This window comes from Ictidomys tridecemlineatus, chromosome 9 (genome assembly GCF_052094955.1).
Source record: "Ictidomys tridecemlineatus isolate mIctTri1 chromosome 9, mIctTri1.hap1, whole genome shotgun sequence".
NCBI classification, from domain to species: Eukaryota; Metazoa; Chordata; class Mammalia; order Rodentia; family Sciuridae; genus Ictidomys; species Ictidomys tridecemlineatus.
In genome coordinates, this window is record NC_135485.1 from 95559333 (window position 1) to 95576240 (window position 16908).

The 16908-nt window shown below is 39.7% G+C and overlaps 1 protein-coding gene across 4 annotated transcripts in view; it reads right to left on the minus strand.

Moving 5' to 3' along the window:
- The window catches only part of LOC120892546 (uncharacterized), a 58677-nt gene that overhangs the window by 12091 nt on the left and 29678 nt on the right, over positions 1 to 16908 (minus strand). For 3 of the 4 annotated variants that reach the window (XR_013426032.1, XR_005737258.2, XM_078021828.1), the window contains exons 3-4: positions 15982 to 16109; positions 3596 to 3742 (exon numbers count right to left, since the gene is read on the minus strand). Coding sequence is in view for 2 of the 4 variants with exons in the window: in XM_078021828.1 (XP_077877954.1) it covers positions 16066 to 16109 (44 nt within the window). In the remaining 2 variants the exon portion in view is untranslated. Of the gene's footprint in view, positions 1 to 3595; positions 3743 to 8094; positions 12486 to 15981; positions 16110 to 16908 lie in introns of those variants that run through there. The other variant, XM_078021829.1, reaches the window with a different exon arrangement.

Sequence of the window (16908 nt, forward strand, 5' to 3'; positions counted from 1 at the left end):
TCAGTCAGCTCACAAATTTTGTGCATTGTCTAGTATGGAGTTCAAAGGGGACTTGGGGACCGGGGAAGCAGGAGTCAGGCCACTATTCGTAAACACTGGCTTCTTGTGATTGTCTATTATGGTCAATTGTGTCTGTCAACCTGGCTAGGTTGATGTACCCAATTATTAAGCACTGATTTAGGTTTTAATCTAGGGTACTTTGTAGATGTAGTATCTACAACCAGTTGGTTTTAAATAAAGGGACTCATCCTCAATAACCTGCGGCCTTGTACAATCAGCTGAAAGACCTTAGGAGCAAAACTTGGGTTTCCTCGAAGAAATTCCATCTGTGGAGAGCACCTCAGATCCCATAGTCTCCTATCTCCAGTTCCAGGGCTGTGGAGAAACCAGTAGTTAAGTTCCCTGGTTGACACACTGCTTGTTGAAATATTCCTTCATCAGTGTCCCTGTCAGGCTAGGCATGATCTGTGCTAACACACTTCTCAAACACAAAGAAGAACCACCAAGGATGCCAATAGCCTCCACCCATCATGCAAGGTAAAGGATCTGCATCAAAGCCATGGGGAATTGAGGGAATCTAAAGATCCAATAAGGCTGGAAAGGGGAGACAGGAGGTTTAGAAGTGAGTTTCAAGATATTCCAGGAGCTATTCTCCTTGGCCCTTCATGCTGAGCAAGGACTGGTTTTTCAGATGCAATTTGTGTCTGTTCCTGCCCAGTAATGGGATTGGGGATGAATATCCATGCCTAGGTACAACCTAGTGAATTAATTCCTGAAAAAAAAAAATGCTTGCCTTCAAAATTAATTAATTTTTACAGTTTAATAGTATCTCAGGGCATTTATTTTGCATTTAAGATGGAGAGCATAGATTTGTATATATTATGGAAATGGACTGGAGTTCTTATTTTGATAAGGAAATGTGAAAACCCAACCCATTCACCAGTATTGATAAGAGGGAGAGATAGGACATGCTTGTGCACTTACAAGGATGTTTAGTTGGCTGTGTATAAGGAGGACTTTAATTTGCATAATATATGTTTCAAACCTTAAAATGTGCATACTCAGCCATTCCACATCTGAGAATCTATTCTGAGGATGTACATGGTTATAACTTATAAGAGATTTCATCTTGATTGTGAAAAACTTAAAATCATATCCATTAGTAAGACATTAGTAAACGTGGTGCATCACTCTAATGGAACATAATTTAAAAAGCTATTGTATATTGAGTTGTATGCTGAGCACTGTTCTATAAAGGTTACATATAAATTAACTCACTTAATTCTCACCACAATCCTACAAGGTAGATTCTATTTTTCTCCTTTTACTAAGGCTCAGAGTGTCAGGGTAAATTGCCCAAGGTCACACGATAGCTCCAAGGGATGGAGCCAGTTCTGGCTTCAGAACCCAGGCTCTGAGTCTGAGTCTCAAGAAGTATGATGTCATTTAAAACAAATCTTTACATGTACATAAAACAAAAGTCAAAAAAAGGAAAATTGCACTTTTTAATATTAGTGATCTTCCATTTTTCTTCTTTGCTCATCTGCATGTATTAAATTTTCTATAATAAATATCAACTATTTTTAGTTTAAGAATAAAAACAGCTAGACATGGTGGCACACGCCTATAATCCTGGCTGAGTTGGGAGGCTGAGAAGGAGGATCAAAAGTTTGAGGCCAGCCTTGGCATCTTAGCAAGAACCTGTCTCAAAATAAAAAATTAAACACAAGGGGATATAACTCAGAAGTAGAGTGCCACTGGGTTCAAACCCCAGTACTGCCCAAAATAAAAAAATAATTTAAAAAAAACAATGAAAGTGATGCCATTATTTTGATTGGAAGTCAAATTCCTAATTTGACTGGTCAAGACTAATGTTAACTCCATGCAGAGTGATGTTCAGGTCAGTTCCATGTTCCTTCAGGTCATACCCTTATCAATGAGCCTGCAAGCCATCATGCCTGTCAGGATGGGAGCAAACCAGAGAATAGCTCCTGGAATATCTTGAAACTCACTTCTAAACCTCAGTTTTCTCGACCCAGCCAACTTTTGCGATGCTCAACACTGACCATGAATTTCAAGTCCATAATCTTTTTTGAAAAGTCAGGAAATAAAATACATAATACAAGGGGTGAGTTTTGAATTCACAGAATGTTCAGTCTGTGGGAATGCTCCAGATCTCTTGTGGATCTATTGAGTGATAGGATAAAAAATCAGAAATGTGAAGGTTAGAACTATGGACTCTTAGAGATAAAATCCATGTATCTTCATTTGACAAAAAAAGATGATGAAGCTCAGAGAGGTTAAATAACTTGCTCTCAGTTAAACAGTATGTGAAAGGCCAAACCAGAATGAAAGGTAAGTTTTTGCTGGGTTTGGTGGTGCATGTCTATCATCCTAGCAGCTTGGGAGGCTGAGGCAGGAGGATGAGTTTAGAGCCAGCCTCAGCAACTTAGTGAGGCACTAAGCAACTCCATAAGACACTATCTCTAAATAAGATACAAGAAAGGGCTGGGGATGTGGCTCAGTGGTTAAGTGCCCCTAGGTTCCATCTCCAGTTTAAAAAAAAAAAAGAAGAAGAAGAAAGATAAATTTTAGTTACTAATCAATACCCTCCCATGAGCCATACCAAGGGGCTTGGGCTCTGGTGTAAAAAAAGGAAGGAGGTATTGGCATGAGAACAACAGATATCTTATGTCTCTTTCATATTCACTCTTTGCAAGTACATAAAGCAAATGGTCAAGGTCCCCTTCTACACACTACCACTCCCCTACCCAGAGGTGATTACTACAGGGGTGTGACTTTTCCAGCTCTTTCTGAGTATGTCATATACGTATTTAGTGGTGTGCTGAGAGCCAGCTTAAATTTTTAAGAAAACTGTAGGCCAGGTGTTAAAAACAGCCACTACTAAAAATTATATTACACATACAATTAAATTATGTTAAAATCAGAGTTAATGAGTACTTAAATATCACCACCACTGTCCCTTTTAAAACTACATTTTACTATTTTCTACAACCTTAGTGTTATATATGCCTGTTGAGTCTGCTGGAGTGAGCTACTGTGTATCTCTTTTCGACTTAGATGTTCCCATCACAGTGAAAGCATTTACACCAGAGAAATTGACAAATACCAGGGCCTGCCCCACCTCTCTGCAGACAGCCAGTCCTGAAGCATTTGCTAGCATGCCAAAACAGACGAGTTGTTTTCACCTACCTTTCTTCTTTACATAAACAGATGACTGAAAACTTTTTAAAGTCTGATAAATGCATGCCTTTGCCTTGGTGGAAGAGAGAGGCAGCACTCACTGAAATATGTAAAATATCTGTGCCATCAAAACATTTTCAAACTCCTGTTCACCTTTCCTCAAGGCCTTCCTCTCTCAGTAATCCAGTCTTCCATTATAATGAAATCCTGATTCCTTTTAACTTTCCTCTTCAACTATTTTCCACCTTTCCTAGTCAATCCCCCACACCTTTCAAGACCTCTTAGAGAGAGAAAGAACATTTTTAATGGGAACAGTGACATTTGGGGAACAAAACAAGACTGGCTGAATTGGCTTTGCCTTAGTAAGCAGTAGGCCCCTCCAGCTGCTTACCTGGCCGCTCCTGAGCTCCTGAGTGTCAGAGAGAGAACAAGATACTTAGTACCTTTTGTTTACACACCAAAAGATTAGGTTGCCTTAAATTCCTAAGGAATTTCAAAAGATTAACTTTTAGATAGGAAACTTCATAGGCTGAGCAGGCTGAGGAAAGAAAAAAGAAGAAAATCATGTCACCCTCAAGCAGTTCCATCAAGGGATGAAATTTTAAATCACATCATGTCTCACACCCATTTCTTAGTGCAAAATAAATCACTTGAACAGAGTGCAAGCCAATTTTTACTTTAAAAATGTTGTGTCCTAAGGCTGTCTTCTTGAACTTCAAAAGCACACTTTGTAATTACTCTACCTATCAAAGGAAACCCAACATTTCACCTCCAATCTTCTTCGGCTTGGGTTATCACTTTTAATTGTTAATAAACCACATTAATTTTAAACCAATTATTCTGTTTGGGAATTCAATGTTTTCAAACAGAAGAACTAAATTATAAATAAATAAACTTATTTATGTACAAGCAAAAGTTCAGTGAGGCTTTTTGTCGCTACCTGTCATTGGTTTCATTTTTAGTCATTTCTGTCATTTTGGAGAATCACAGCATTTGATGTCTCCCAGTTTTTTAAGGAATATTTTTTCTGGGAAGAAGAAGGATAGAAAAGACCAGGGATTTTTTTTTATCTCAGCCCCTTCCCAACATTGATATCATTTAAGAGTTGTCTGTCTTCTTGGGACTTGATAGTTTTGTTTGTTTATTTAGATTTGGTTTTAGTCTTAAAGAGAAGTGGAGGGCTAAAAAATAATTTGCAAAGCTCAGACCACATTATCAACCTATGCAATTCATTCAGATTTACTTAAACCTTCATTTTCTTAACAAATATTTTTCCCAAGCAGAAGTTAACTAGAGAAGTGTTCCTTGTTATCAACTCCCCTGCTGCTGTAGGTACTGATTATATCTATTTGACAAAAGCCTTTGCTTGCAGATCATATTTTTTCCCAGCCCAGCCAATTTTCTGTGTGGTAACAAACAAAATGTCCTTGAGACAGAAACATGGCATACTTGTTTCTATTTTGGCACAGAGCTCAGAATTCAGGAACTGACAGTAGCTCTTACCTAACATCTTTCTCTCTACCCTACCTGTGCTTGTGTGCTGAATTCACCCCTGAAAAGTGTTCCTGCTCCTCCACCCAGCAAGATCAATTCTTCAGTGCCCTCCTCAGCCTCCTGGACACAACTGACAGGCTTTCCTCTGATCCCAACCTGGAGCATCTCTCATCACCACCGTCATCATCCTCTACCAAGGATTTACTGGGATGCCAGATACTGTTCTATGTATTCTAAGTGTCTGATCTCAAGTAATTCTCACCACAACTCTATTTGGTAAGCACCATGATTAATCCCTCTCTATATATAGGGAACCAAGGCATGGAGAAATTGGTGGCCAAGGACCCTCAACTGGAGATTAACAGAGCAGGCCAATCCAGGGATTGTGCCCACAAGAACTCTACCATATCTTCTCTACCATTCAGCTGCTTGGTCATCTACATAGCTGTATCTCTATTGGACCCTGCATTCCCAGGAGACAGAGGCCATCTCTTATTAATTCTTACATTACCATAGTGATATAAGCCATAGTGACTGGTAAGTGGCAGGGATTCATTAACTACTCAAGGAAAGAATGAATGGGTTTCTCCTAGCATTTCTAGGTATATGAATTAGGAAATGTCTCCACAAAAAGATGGCTTTTACAACATCAGTGAAAAAGCCATCACACTGGTGGCCCTGAATTGTATAAGGCCTTAAACCCAGGTCTGTCCTTTCCTGAGTAACCAACATAACTGACCTTTGCAGCCAGGTAAACACTGACCAAGTATCATCTCCCCTAGAAAGTGATAGGAAGTTACGGGTCACAGATGATGTTTGACATATTAGAATTCAGTGATTGAGGTTGGTTTAAGCTAGCAAGGCTGACCCTGGGTTGGTGGTAAAGTAGGGAAGGTTGGCATCACATATCTTTCTAATTCTTTGTGGCACTCAACTAGCAAAATAATAATTAGGTCCTATCAAAATGTATGAAACTTGAGAACATTATTTTAAGCAAAATAAGACAAACTCAGAAAGTGGAGAATTGTATGTTTTTTCTCATATGTGGATGTCAGAGAGGAAAAGGAAAAGAAATAGGGGAAATCTCATGAAAATCAAAGGGAGAGCAATAGAGGAAAGAGACCAGGGGGAGGGAAGACAGGAGGGAAAGGGGAACTACTGGGGAATGATACTGGCTAAATTATATTGTTATATCACGTGCATGTATAAATATGTAACAACAAATGCCATCATTGTGTATAATTATAGTCCACCAAAAAATAATATGGAAAAAAACCCCAAAAATTAGATCCTATCTTTTCCCAAAATTTAACTAAATATTCAGCATATTTACAAATTGGAAGTGGAAAAGAAGTAAACAAAAATAGTGACAAAAATAGGAGAAAAAAATGGAATTTAGGATGAGGCTAATACACAGTTGCATAATGGTGTTATTCTTCAGTGGTTATGGCTGGAGCAAAGGATTGAAACATACATAGTACTTTGTCATATACGTTTATAAAGAGGCTCTTACTGGATCTCCACGGTGGCCAATTCTTATAGCTAGTGTTTCTAGGTCCAGGTGGCAAGTGAGGAGCTAACTGGAGGCTCAGAAATCAGGGAACTTGACTGAGTTCGTCCAGTCGTCAGTGCTGTAACCAAGGCTGAACCCTTCAGGGTTGAGGAGCCAATTTTCAAGTGTCTTGCCTGAGAGGCCTCACAACTCAAGACACACCTAAGCCATCTTTCCCAAATAGGAGAAAATAATAACCACAGTTCTGGTCAAATATTTATTTGTCCCTTCAACCTACAATTAAGTGTAATAAGAAGTGCAGCTGTGTGAAATCTGAGTTGATTCTGGAACCAGTGTTTTGTGGAGTATGATGGTGCATCTGCCCACATTCCTCCTGACGTAAGTCACACGTTCTCTCTACCTTCCTTATGGCTCAGGCCTAGACATAATTATCCTCTGCCAGCTTTCAGGATTTCAATCAGAAACTTTCCCTCCACTTCTTTACTATGAGTCCCTTGGATTTTACTGAAACCTCTTAAGGAGGATGGGGTTAGGGGTGGTGGCCCTGGGCAGAATGGGCACCTCTCTGCACAAGGCATGAGGAAACACGTGGATCAATGTTATGTTACACAGCTTTCCATCACTGTGACAAATACCTGAGAAAAACAACGTAAAGGAGAAAGAGTTATTTTTGGCTCATGGTTTCAGAAGTTTCAGTTCGTGGTTGCAGGCTCCATTGTTTTGGGGCCTGAGGCAAGTCAAAACATCATAGCGAAAGGGCATGGAAGAGAAAAGCCAGAGAAAAGCCGATCACTTCATGGCAGCCAGGAAGCAAAGAAAGAGGAAGAAGGGGCTGGGAACAAGATATATTCTTCCAGGCACATCCCAGTGACCTTTTTCCTCCAACTAGGTCCCATCATCTACAGTTTCTACCACCTCCCAACAATGCCGTCAAATATGAATCCCTCAGTGATTGACCCATTGGTGTGATCAGAGCCCCTTGATCCAAAAACTTCCCCAAATCCCTACCCCTGAACATTGCTGCATCAAGGTCTAGGCCTTCAACATGGGAGCTTTTGAGAGACACTTCATATTCAAACAATAACAACACATCCGCATTCTGATGCTGCTCCCCCTCCTTTGTTAGGTTGAGACTAAAATACGAATCAGGAGCGTTCAGACATAGGTACCTGAAAAAAATGCAAAAACCAAGCAAAAGAAAGAGTGCTCGTGAGCAGGTAATTTCTGGGACAACTGCTTCCAAAGAGGAACCAGTATCTCACTGGTCTCAGTGATCCATGATCTCCTCTCCCCCATCCCCTTTATCTTCCACACCCCCCTATGACCCCCTCTGCCACCACCAGCTACCTCAGAACAGCTTCCCACCCTAATGAAGTGGATTCAGACATTGCCTTCCCAGAAATGTGCTTCTGAGCCTCTGCTGTCATTGTCAACATCTGCAGAAGGCCCCACGGCAGGGTACTCCAGTCAACACGGGGAAGAAACATAATGCTAGCCACTTAGACGTGGGATTAGTGCTGGCCAGACACACCAAGGAACAAAAATTCCTTAGCCTCCTGCTGACTGATTGTGTGCAGGAGAGGTCCAGCTGATGCGCTAGCAATCTTCCCTGAACAATAAAATAATATAGTGCTTTCTATGTGGAGATGGAATTACCACTAATGGGATTTTGCCAGTGACACAGTGCAAATGTAAAAACTGCCCCCACCTTTACTGACCTTCCTAACATGGCCTGTTTCTGGCTGTGATAATGTACCAACATGCAGACGATTTTTCTATAGAAAATTAATCACAACTCTAGGAGGGGGAGAGAAATCCAACACCATTTTAGCACTATCTTGAGTCCCACTACTTTGTCTATCCATTAAATCATCCATACTCAATAGAATGAACTTATTTTTTAATGCTTGTGGAGGATCAGGAAATAACATCAAAAGATATCTTTAAAAAAGGGGGGGGGCATTTTAGGAACTAGTTGAACAATCTTCTTAGTCAAATACTCTGACAAAACTTCCACAAATCAGCAGACCACTCATTTACTAGAACAAGCTTTGGAGATAATGTCCAAACCCTCATTTTTACAGATATAGATGTTGAGGCCCAAAGAAATTAAATGAATTTCCAAAATCAGAGTACCGATTAGTGTTAGGACAAGAAACCACATTAACAAGACAAGTAGTAGGGAAAGTAGTAAAAGATAACAACTTCCAGAATCTAAGACAGCTGGGAGAATGCAAATCAGAGACATACCTACCCTGACATCCCCCTCTGATCCCACAGGAGCCCCCTTTGTCATTCCCACAATTCAGCTCCCTCTATCTGTCCTGGAGGAGGAGCCATCTAATAGCAGGGGACAATGCTGTCACAGATATTGAGATGACCAGTCATTTGAGTCCCTTCCTGCCCTCAGAGGACCTATCTTGCCCCCAGATGATCGCAGAAAAGCATATGGCACTTAAAGTAGCTATAATTTCTTTTTTTAAACCTTATGAACAGAGAGAGAGAACCAAAAAAATATGAACAGAGAGAGAGATAACCAAAAAAAAAAAAAAAAACTGTCGCAAAAAAGAAAAAAAAAAAAGTTAGAGCACTTATTTTCTTAGGCTTAAGTAGCAGAAGTATATGACCTTCAATTTTTTTTAAGTGCCACAATGAAAAATGAGTTCAAAATGTTCATCCTTTTGCAAGTAGACAGCTGAAAGACCCTCTTCAAGTTGCTTACAAAAATAAATTAAAGAGGAATTGGAGAGAAGACTGCTGTCAATGCTATTGAGCTTTAGGTTTTTTTTTTTAAAATCAATATTATCACTTAAGAACTAGCTTCCTTTTTTCTACTATCTGATACTTGTAGCTTGAAGTAATAGTTGGCCCTTGGTGACAGCACTCAATAAAGAGGCCACATCTGCCTGAAATGGTTCTCAGGGAAGCTGAAGACCAAGCTTGTAGGCCTTAAGGGAATCCCAAAGACTATTTGGATCCTAATGTATTCACTGTTGATTTATTTACGGATTTTTTTCCCTCTCAAACTCCTTTGTGATGTTTAATAATACATAAAGATAAGTTTTACCATATAAATTAAAGGGATCACCATCACCAGCTGTATTGAAGACAACTGTTAAACTGTTGTTCAGAGTGTTCAGAGCCTGGATTTGCAAATCAACATCTAACACTGCACATTTCAAGTAACTGAACACATCTGGGAAAAGAAACCCACTGCCACTTTAAAAACCTGCTTCATTCTCTAGCACATCGTGGGTGCAATTAAAGAACCAAGTACACAATTAAAATTCAGGTCAGCACACAGCAACAACGGGGCTCTTTGATGTGAGGTCAGCCTTGGTCATTCTCATATACTCATTAAACAGGTTAATCAACTTAGTGCAGGATATAGGACAGGAGTAACCAAAAATCTATTTAATTACCATTACCCTGAGAGTTTCGGCAGGAAGATCTGTTTTATGTGTGTGACAGAGCAGCTGCTGTTTCACTGTCAATGTATGCTGAAACTAAAGGCGCCATTTCTAGAACTATGTGCTTTCTTCAGGTTATGAAATATAGTTATAAATATTTGCATTTATCATTAATTAAAATATTCTAAGAATAAATGGTCTGGTACATGTCTTTCTTTTTTCTTCCTGTACATCTCTCTTTTTTGGTTAAAGAAACAAACCACGGGTCAAATTTGCAAACTATCTCATGCTCTTTGAATTGTTTGCCTTTCTTTGAGTCAAGGTACTGTTGTGATACATCCAGTTCAGATGAATAAACTGCATCCGTATTCTCCTAATGGGCTTTGTACAGTTCACAAAAGGTAGAACAGTTAACGTGAATGATTGGTTCCTGCTGCATATGCTGTAGTAGAATGACCTGGACTTTAAGGTCAAATTATATGGATTCAAATCTAGCTCCCTGATCTTCAGATAGTCATTTGTGAAGATAATAAAATTTACCTTGGAATGAGGTTGTAAGGATACAATAAAATAATGTCTATATTGTACTTAACGTAGTGTTTAGAACATGGAGGAACTTAATGGGGAAAAAATTTTGTCATTAAGAAAATGTTTTCCTAAGTCACCCAGAAATCATTAATCAGGGTGCAATTTTCTTTTCCTAAAATTGTAATTCAGTACTTCTTAATACAAACCAGTGATTTATGGTGATGAAATTTAACATACAACATTTAATGTAAAATTAAAAGAATAAAAATCTCGAGCCAAGTGTGGTGGTCCACACCTATAGTCCCAGCTTCTCAAGAGTTGTCAAGAGGTTCACTTGAGCCCAGGAGTTCAAGGCCAGCCTGGGCAACATAAGAAAACCCCATCTCAAAACAAACAAAATTTCTCTCCTAGACTTTTAAATAACAGTCTAACAAGCTCAAGAAGAAGACACCAAGAAAGGATGTTATGGGAATTGGAATGCCTCTTGTTTCACACTCAAGATACAGAGGACTCCATTTTGGGGCAGTGGGAGATGGTATGGATACAGTCATGTTTAAAAATTACAAATAAATAAATAACTCTTGACTATTCCTGAGGAAAGTGCACTTGATTCTTCGTGATTGCAGAAGTTATGTTCTGCAAAGTTACTGTAAACACTGAGTCAGCAAGCACTAAGCATTTGTTCTTCAGGGAAATATCAAGTCTGGTTCCTTCAAGCCTCTAGTCACATCAATATACAAGCTTGTTTTATACGTGTGTGTGTTTGCTGTGACCAAAATACCTGACACAAACAACTTAGAGAAGGAAAGATTTACTCTGGCTTCATTACTTTGGGCTTGAGGTGTGGCAGGACATCATGGCAGAAAGTCGTAGCAGAGAAAAGCTCCTCAGCTCATGGCAGTCAGAAAGCAGAGGGAGAGTAGAAGGAGTCAGGGACAAGATATAGTCCCAAGGGCATGCTCAGTGATCTATTTCCTCCAACCATGCTCCGGCTACCTATAGTTTTCATCCTCTCCCAATAAACCATTCAAATTAATTCATCAAGTGGATTAATCCACTGATGAGGTTAGAGTCCTCATGATCCAATCATTTTCCAAAAGACCCACTTTTGGACATTGCTACATTGGGACCAAGACTTCAAGTACATAAGCCTTTGGGGGACATTCCAGATGCAAACAAGAACATTGTACTTCTGTTTAAAGACACTTTTTTAATATAGATTATTGATTCATGGTCACAGAATTCATGGACAACAGCACTAAACTCACACCTGAATGAAACTTATCTAACATACATATTTATCTGTATGGTCTTCTTGTGCTTAGGAACACAGGATATCCCTTCAGTACTATGCTTGGGGCACTATAAGCAGTGCAAGCAGTGAAATCACCAGAAGAAGAAGAAAGAGGAGAAGAAGAAGGAGAAGAAGAAAGTGGCACTAAATTGATTGCCAAAGGGAAAAGTGTGCAACACCTTTTTTTTGGTACTGGGGATTGAACCCAGGGGGACACTTTATCACTGAGCCACATCCTTAGCCCTTTTTATTTTGTCTCTTGAGACAGGATTTTGCTAAATTGCCAAGGCTGACCTCAAACTTGCAATCCCAGATTGCTGGGATTACTGGTGTGCTCCATGCCCAGCAAAAATCAAAGAACTGAAATGAGAAGGTGGAGCTTCCCTTGTTCAACATTGGCTGGGAAACTTGTACACTGGGCGATGTTGAGGGCCACAGCCGAGTCGGGATGACGCATGGCATTTTTGCCAGAAGTAGTGGTTGAGAGGTGACGCCAGTGGTTAAGATGATGACTTTTGAGTTCTCGAGGAGTTCCCGTTGAGTTCCGGTTGAGCTCTCGCGGGGATTCCTGAAGAGTTCCCGTTAGTTGGTGAGGTTCCGGTGGAGGGGTTTCCGGTTGGTGTGTGGTGTGTTCCTGGAGAAGCCGCATGGGTGGTTCGGGAGAGTTCCCGGAGAGTGTGTGTGGAATGCTGTTGGAGTTCAGGCAATAAAGTTTCCTGTTTGTAGATACAAGTGCTTTGTGGCAGCTCGGTGATTTGTGCCCAGCCAGACTGCGGCAGGGCAACCTGAATTTTTCATTCTTTGGGACAGGACTAAAAATGAGCGAATAAGTGCGAAAGTGTACAAATATGGATTGGAGTTACTAGTAAGTTTTAGCAAGTTGGTGAATTCATAAATATGGAAACTACAAGTAATGAATATCAATTGAAAAGTGAACATCTCATGTCAATAAGTCCAACACATCAGGATTTTTCTTCAATATTTGAAGGAAGACCATTTCAATGGGTCACACCTGTTGCAGTAGATGACTTGCATTCAGGGGCTAAATTGCAAGAAAAACAATAGAACAAAAGTAAAAATAAAATAATATTCTGGACAGTCTCAGAATGAGGAGATTCTACATGAAGCAATAGTGAACTGAAACCAATAAAAGGATCAGAAGATTTGGATCTCTTATCTCACATTTATCACAGAAGAGTAAATAAAAAAATAACAAAAAATAATAGCTAATAATTATGTAGTGTCTATTATGTCCAAGGAACAGTTTTAAATTTAATGTATTAATTATATATATATATACACATAGTAATTTGTTTGTTATTTTTACTAATATTAATCGTTTGAGTTATTGGTTTCCTTAATTCCCTTCTCCTCCCCTCTTTGGAAAAGATGGTTTTGGAGCTCCAGAAAGGAAGCTTCCCACATGCTCAAGTTCAAAGCCAGCCTCAGCAACTTAGCAACTCAGTGAGACCCTGTCTCTAAAATAAAATATAAAAAAGACTGAGTGGGCTGGGGATGTGGCTCAAGTGGTAGCACGCTCGCCTGGCATGCATGCGGCCCGGGTTCGATCCTCAGCACCACATACAAAGATGTTGTGTCCGCCGATAACTAAAAAATAAATATTAAAATTCTCTCTCTCTCTCTCTCTCTCTCTCCTCTCTCACTCTCTCTTTAAAAATAAAAATAAAAAATAAAAAAGACTGAGGAGGTTGCTCAGTGGTTAAGCACCCCTGTTTTCAATCCCTGGTACCAAAGGGGAAAAATATTATAAAACAGTATTATTTTTTTAAATGTAGCCAGGGTCCTGACCAGAGTCCCAGGACCCATAGTAGATCCCATCTCCCCCATGAGCCCTTCTCTGCCCATCCTGGCCCATGTTGGTGATCTAAGTAATCTAAGCTCTCTCTGCCTCAGCTTCCTGAACTAGCAAGGAAGGAAAAGTAATTATTAACTTGTTTGAGGTATAGCCAGTGGTTGAGGACCAGGGTTTGATCCTCAGCACCATGCACATGCGCACACACATGCACGCACACACACTTGCACATACACACGCACAAAAGAACAACAACCAACTTTAGAGGGCAGCGGTGAAGAATAGAAGAGCCTAGAACAGTGCATACTGGGTACTCAAGAAATGGTATCTATCATCATCATCTACTATTACTAGGATAAAAACTTGAGCACCAACAGGTTTTGGCACTCAAAATGTCTATTAAATGTGACAACAACAAAGGATCAAGCATCCAAAGGCCTTGACTCTGAGCTCCATTTCTCCCTAGTACTCCTCAACTGTGCACAATGGCTACTGGAACGTTAGATTGGTCTGACTGGCCATACAAATCCCACATGTTCTTCTTCTCATGTCTGTGGTGGAATGCAGCACTTTGAACCATGTCGAGCGTCTGATTGAGGAGACAACTTGTTAGCGTGCCCACACCTGGGGTAGCAGAAGAAGTATTTCCAGAAGTTGGGGGATAACTGCAAGAGCCAAATAACTAGTCTTTCCAACCATTTGCTTCCCCTTCAGGACATTCTCCACAGGGCAAGAGAGTCTTTTGGAAGATGTGAGATAGACGGCAATACTTCCCCAAGTCCCCCTTTAAAGCTTCCCTTTAAATTTAAGGTACAACTTTCAGAGGTATCCTGGGCCTCTCCCCTACCCCAGGCTGCCTCTCCAGTGTCTCTTTCCCCCTTTTCCCTCCAGCTCCACACTTCAGGTTTAACCTTAGCTTTCAGTTCTCTTATCTCACAGACCTCTCACCTATCTCCCCCTTGAGTTTCCCTCTGTCTCAAGCAATTTTCTTTTCTCTTCACTTGATTAACTTCCACCCTCCTTCTGGGAAGTGAGTTTGACCCCTAAACCAGATTAGATCTCCCTGCTTTACTTTCTCCCAGCACCCAGTATTTCCTCACCCACCTATGCAGTCTACTGTAATGATCCATGTAATGTCTGCCTTTCCCAATAGACCACAAGCATTGTGGGGCCATTATGTCTGTTTGATGCATGACTATATATCTTCAGCACCTACCACAGTGCTTGGCACATAGTACCTCTGAAAACATATCTGTTGTCTAAATGAATGAATGACTAAAACAAAGAATAAAGCCCAAGGGAACTCTATAATTTGAATGTTGAATGTCTCCCAAAAGCCCATGTGTTAAAGGCTTGATTCTCCCAAAGTGTTGCTTTGGAAAGTTGCAGAACCACTGGAGGAAGAACCTTCTGGGAGGTCCTTAGGTTATAGGAGGCATGACCTTGAAGGGGACTGTGGGACCCCAGTCTTCTTTCCTTCCTGCTCATGAGGTGAAAACTTTTACCCAAGTTTTGTTCCACCACATGCTCCCACCAGAGTATGCTGCCTCAACACAGGCCCAAAACAATAAGGCCAACAGATCATAGACTGGAACCCTCAGAAGTGTGACCCAAAATAAACCTTTTCTCTTTATTAGTTGATTATTTTTCAGGTATTTGTAATAGTAACAGAAAACTGACTAATACAAGGACAAAACCAAAAATGAATCTCAATGCCAAAAAATAATCTGAATCCACTAAAACAACATAGGGTTGGGGTCAGAGAATAAGAGAGAGAGATGGGTAAACACTTTATGGGGCAGTTTACTCCTCTGCAAGTCTGGCATACTAAATACTTATAACAGGATTGTTATGAGTATTAAGGAAGTTAATGTAAATAAAACACTTAGTACAGGACCTAGCATATGTTGGCACTGCATTATAATTGTTATTTTTATTCACTTGGGCATTTTTCCTAGGCTGTGCACCCCATGACAAACAGTGAATTTGGGGATGGTGTACAGAGGCAAGCATATGCCAGAAGGGACATTTTGTGGCCTGGGATAACCCTTTCTCATCCCAGAGGGCCTAGAGTGCAGAGGGTTGAGGGGTCTGCTACTCCCTGAAGTTTCCTGTTATCTATCATATAGTACAGAGTAGAATTGTATATGGAAATGCACACAAACCATTGCTGTATTTTCAACCCATCTGGAGAGCTGGGCCAAATGAGTATTCCATCTTTATCCTCCCAAGTCCCCAAGAATAACACATCAAAGAGCATGTTTGCATCCTTACAACAGATAACAGCACTGCCATAAGCTTCAGGGTCCACACATGCTACAGATAGAATGAATTAATAATTTCACATATTTATAAAATATAAATTAACTTGAGAAATATATAACTCCAAGTAAAATTCTTGCTTTTAAAAAATGAGCAGAGAGAAAAGCTCTTTGATAAATGAAAAGCTAGTAAATTTTTATTATGTGGCATTATCAAATTGGCATTTATCAGGAGGAATAAATCATTCCTCTCTATATGCAGGTGTTTACACAACAGAGAAGCATCAAGCTATGATGGGGGGTGCAGTGGGGTTCAGACAACTGACTTTTTAATTACATTTGCTTAGTTGGCTATTTTTTTTTAACAAAAGAAAAGCAAGTAATAGGATCAGTAAGAATTCTAGAGGCTCCAGTGCCTTTACATAAGCACAGTAAATTACTCATGAAAACCATGGAGCATTTACCTTCGTCTTTGTGTATAATATACCATGTCTGCGTGGAACCAGTTTGCTTTGATGGTAAACAGCTATTCTCTCTGAAACCTCGCCTTATCTTGTGTTGAGAGGCTCCCTTAATAGCCGAACTGGTTTCCCTGGAAGAAGAAAAAGAAAGCAGTGCAAGAAATGTATGTATTAGATGTCTTTCTTTTCCATAATAATGTAATGACAATTTGTATTCATATTAAAATATGTGAAAAACTATATACCAACTTTGTAGAGAAGTGGTAAAAAATGTAAAACAGCATCCCATATTAAATACTTAACAAAGAAAAAAAATGTCCCTCTATTCTACAAGGACACGATATTCTGAAAATCAACCTTTCTATTTTCATGTTCCTGACCCTGAAATAGAAGAGTATGTATATCTGCAAGAAGGTGGTAGGCAAGTAGATTACTTATTATTGTTCCTGGGATTATTTTGTTGCTGAATAGGCCTGAGGGAGGCTGTGTATTCCTAAGAGGTGTTTCCACACACTATTAAAGACACCATCATTAGAAACGAGAGCAACTTTGGAACTTGAGGTTCTATTTTTCTCATTCAGAATTTTTCTACTCAGAACCTGAACTAGTACTACGGATTTAAAAAATATCTATGTATCTGTATATAGATATACACATAGTGTAGAATTTTATAGCCATGAAAGAAAAAAATAAGATTATAAAAAGAAGTCATTAGCATCAGCCCCAGGTAAAGAAATACATTAGCTGAGATAGAAGGTCTTTATATGTAAAGCCAGCAACACTTATTTCCATATTGCAAAACATGTCAAGTTTTGCAGAGATAATGGTATTGACTGAAAAATGTTAATTACAATATATCTCCCAGAAGCACCCTGAGCTAGAATCTCACACTCTAGATCAGGATGGTCTATAGAACAGACCAAAGAACTC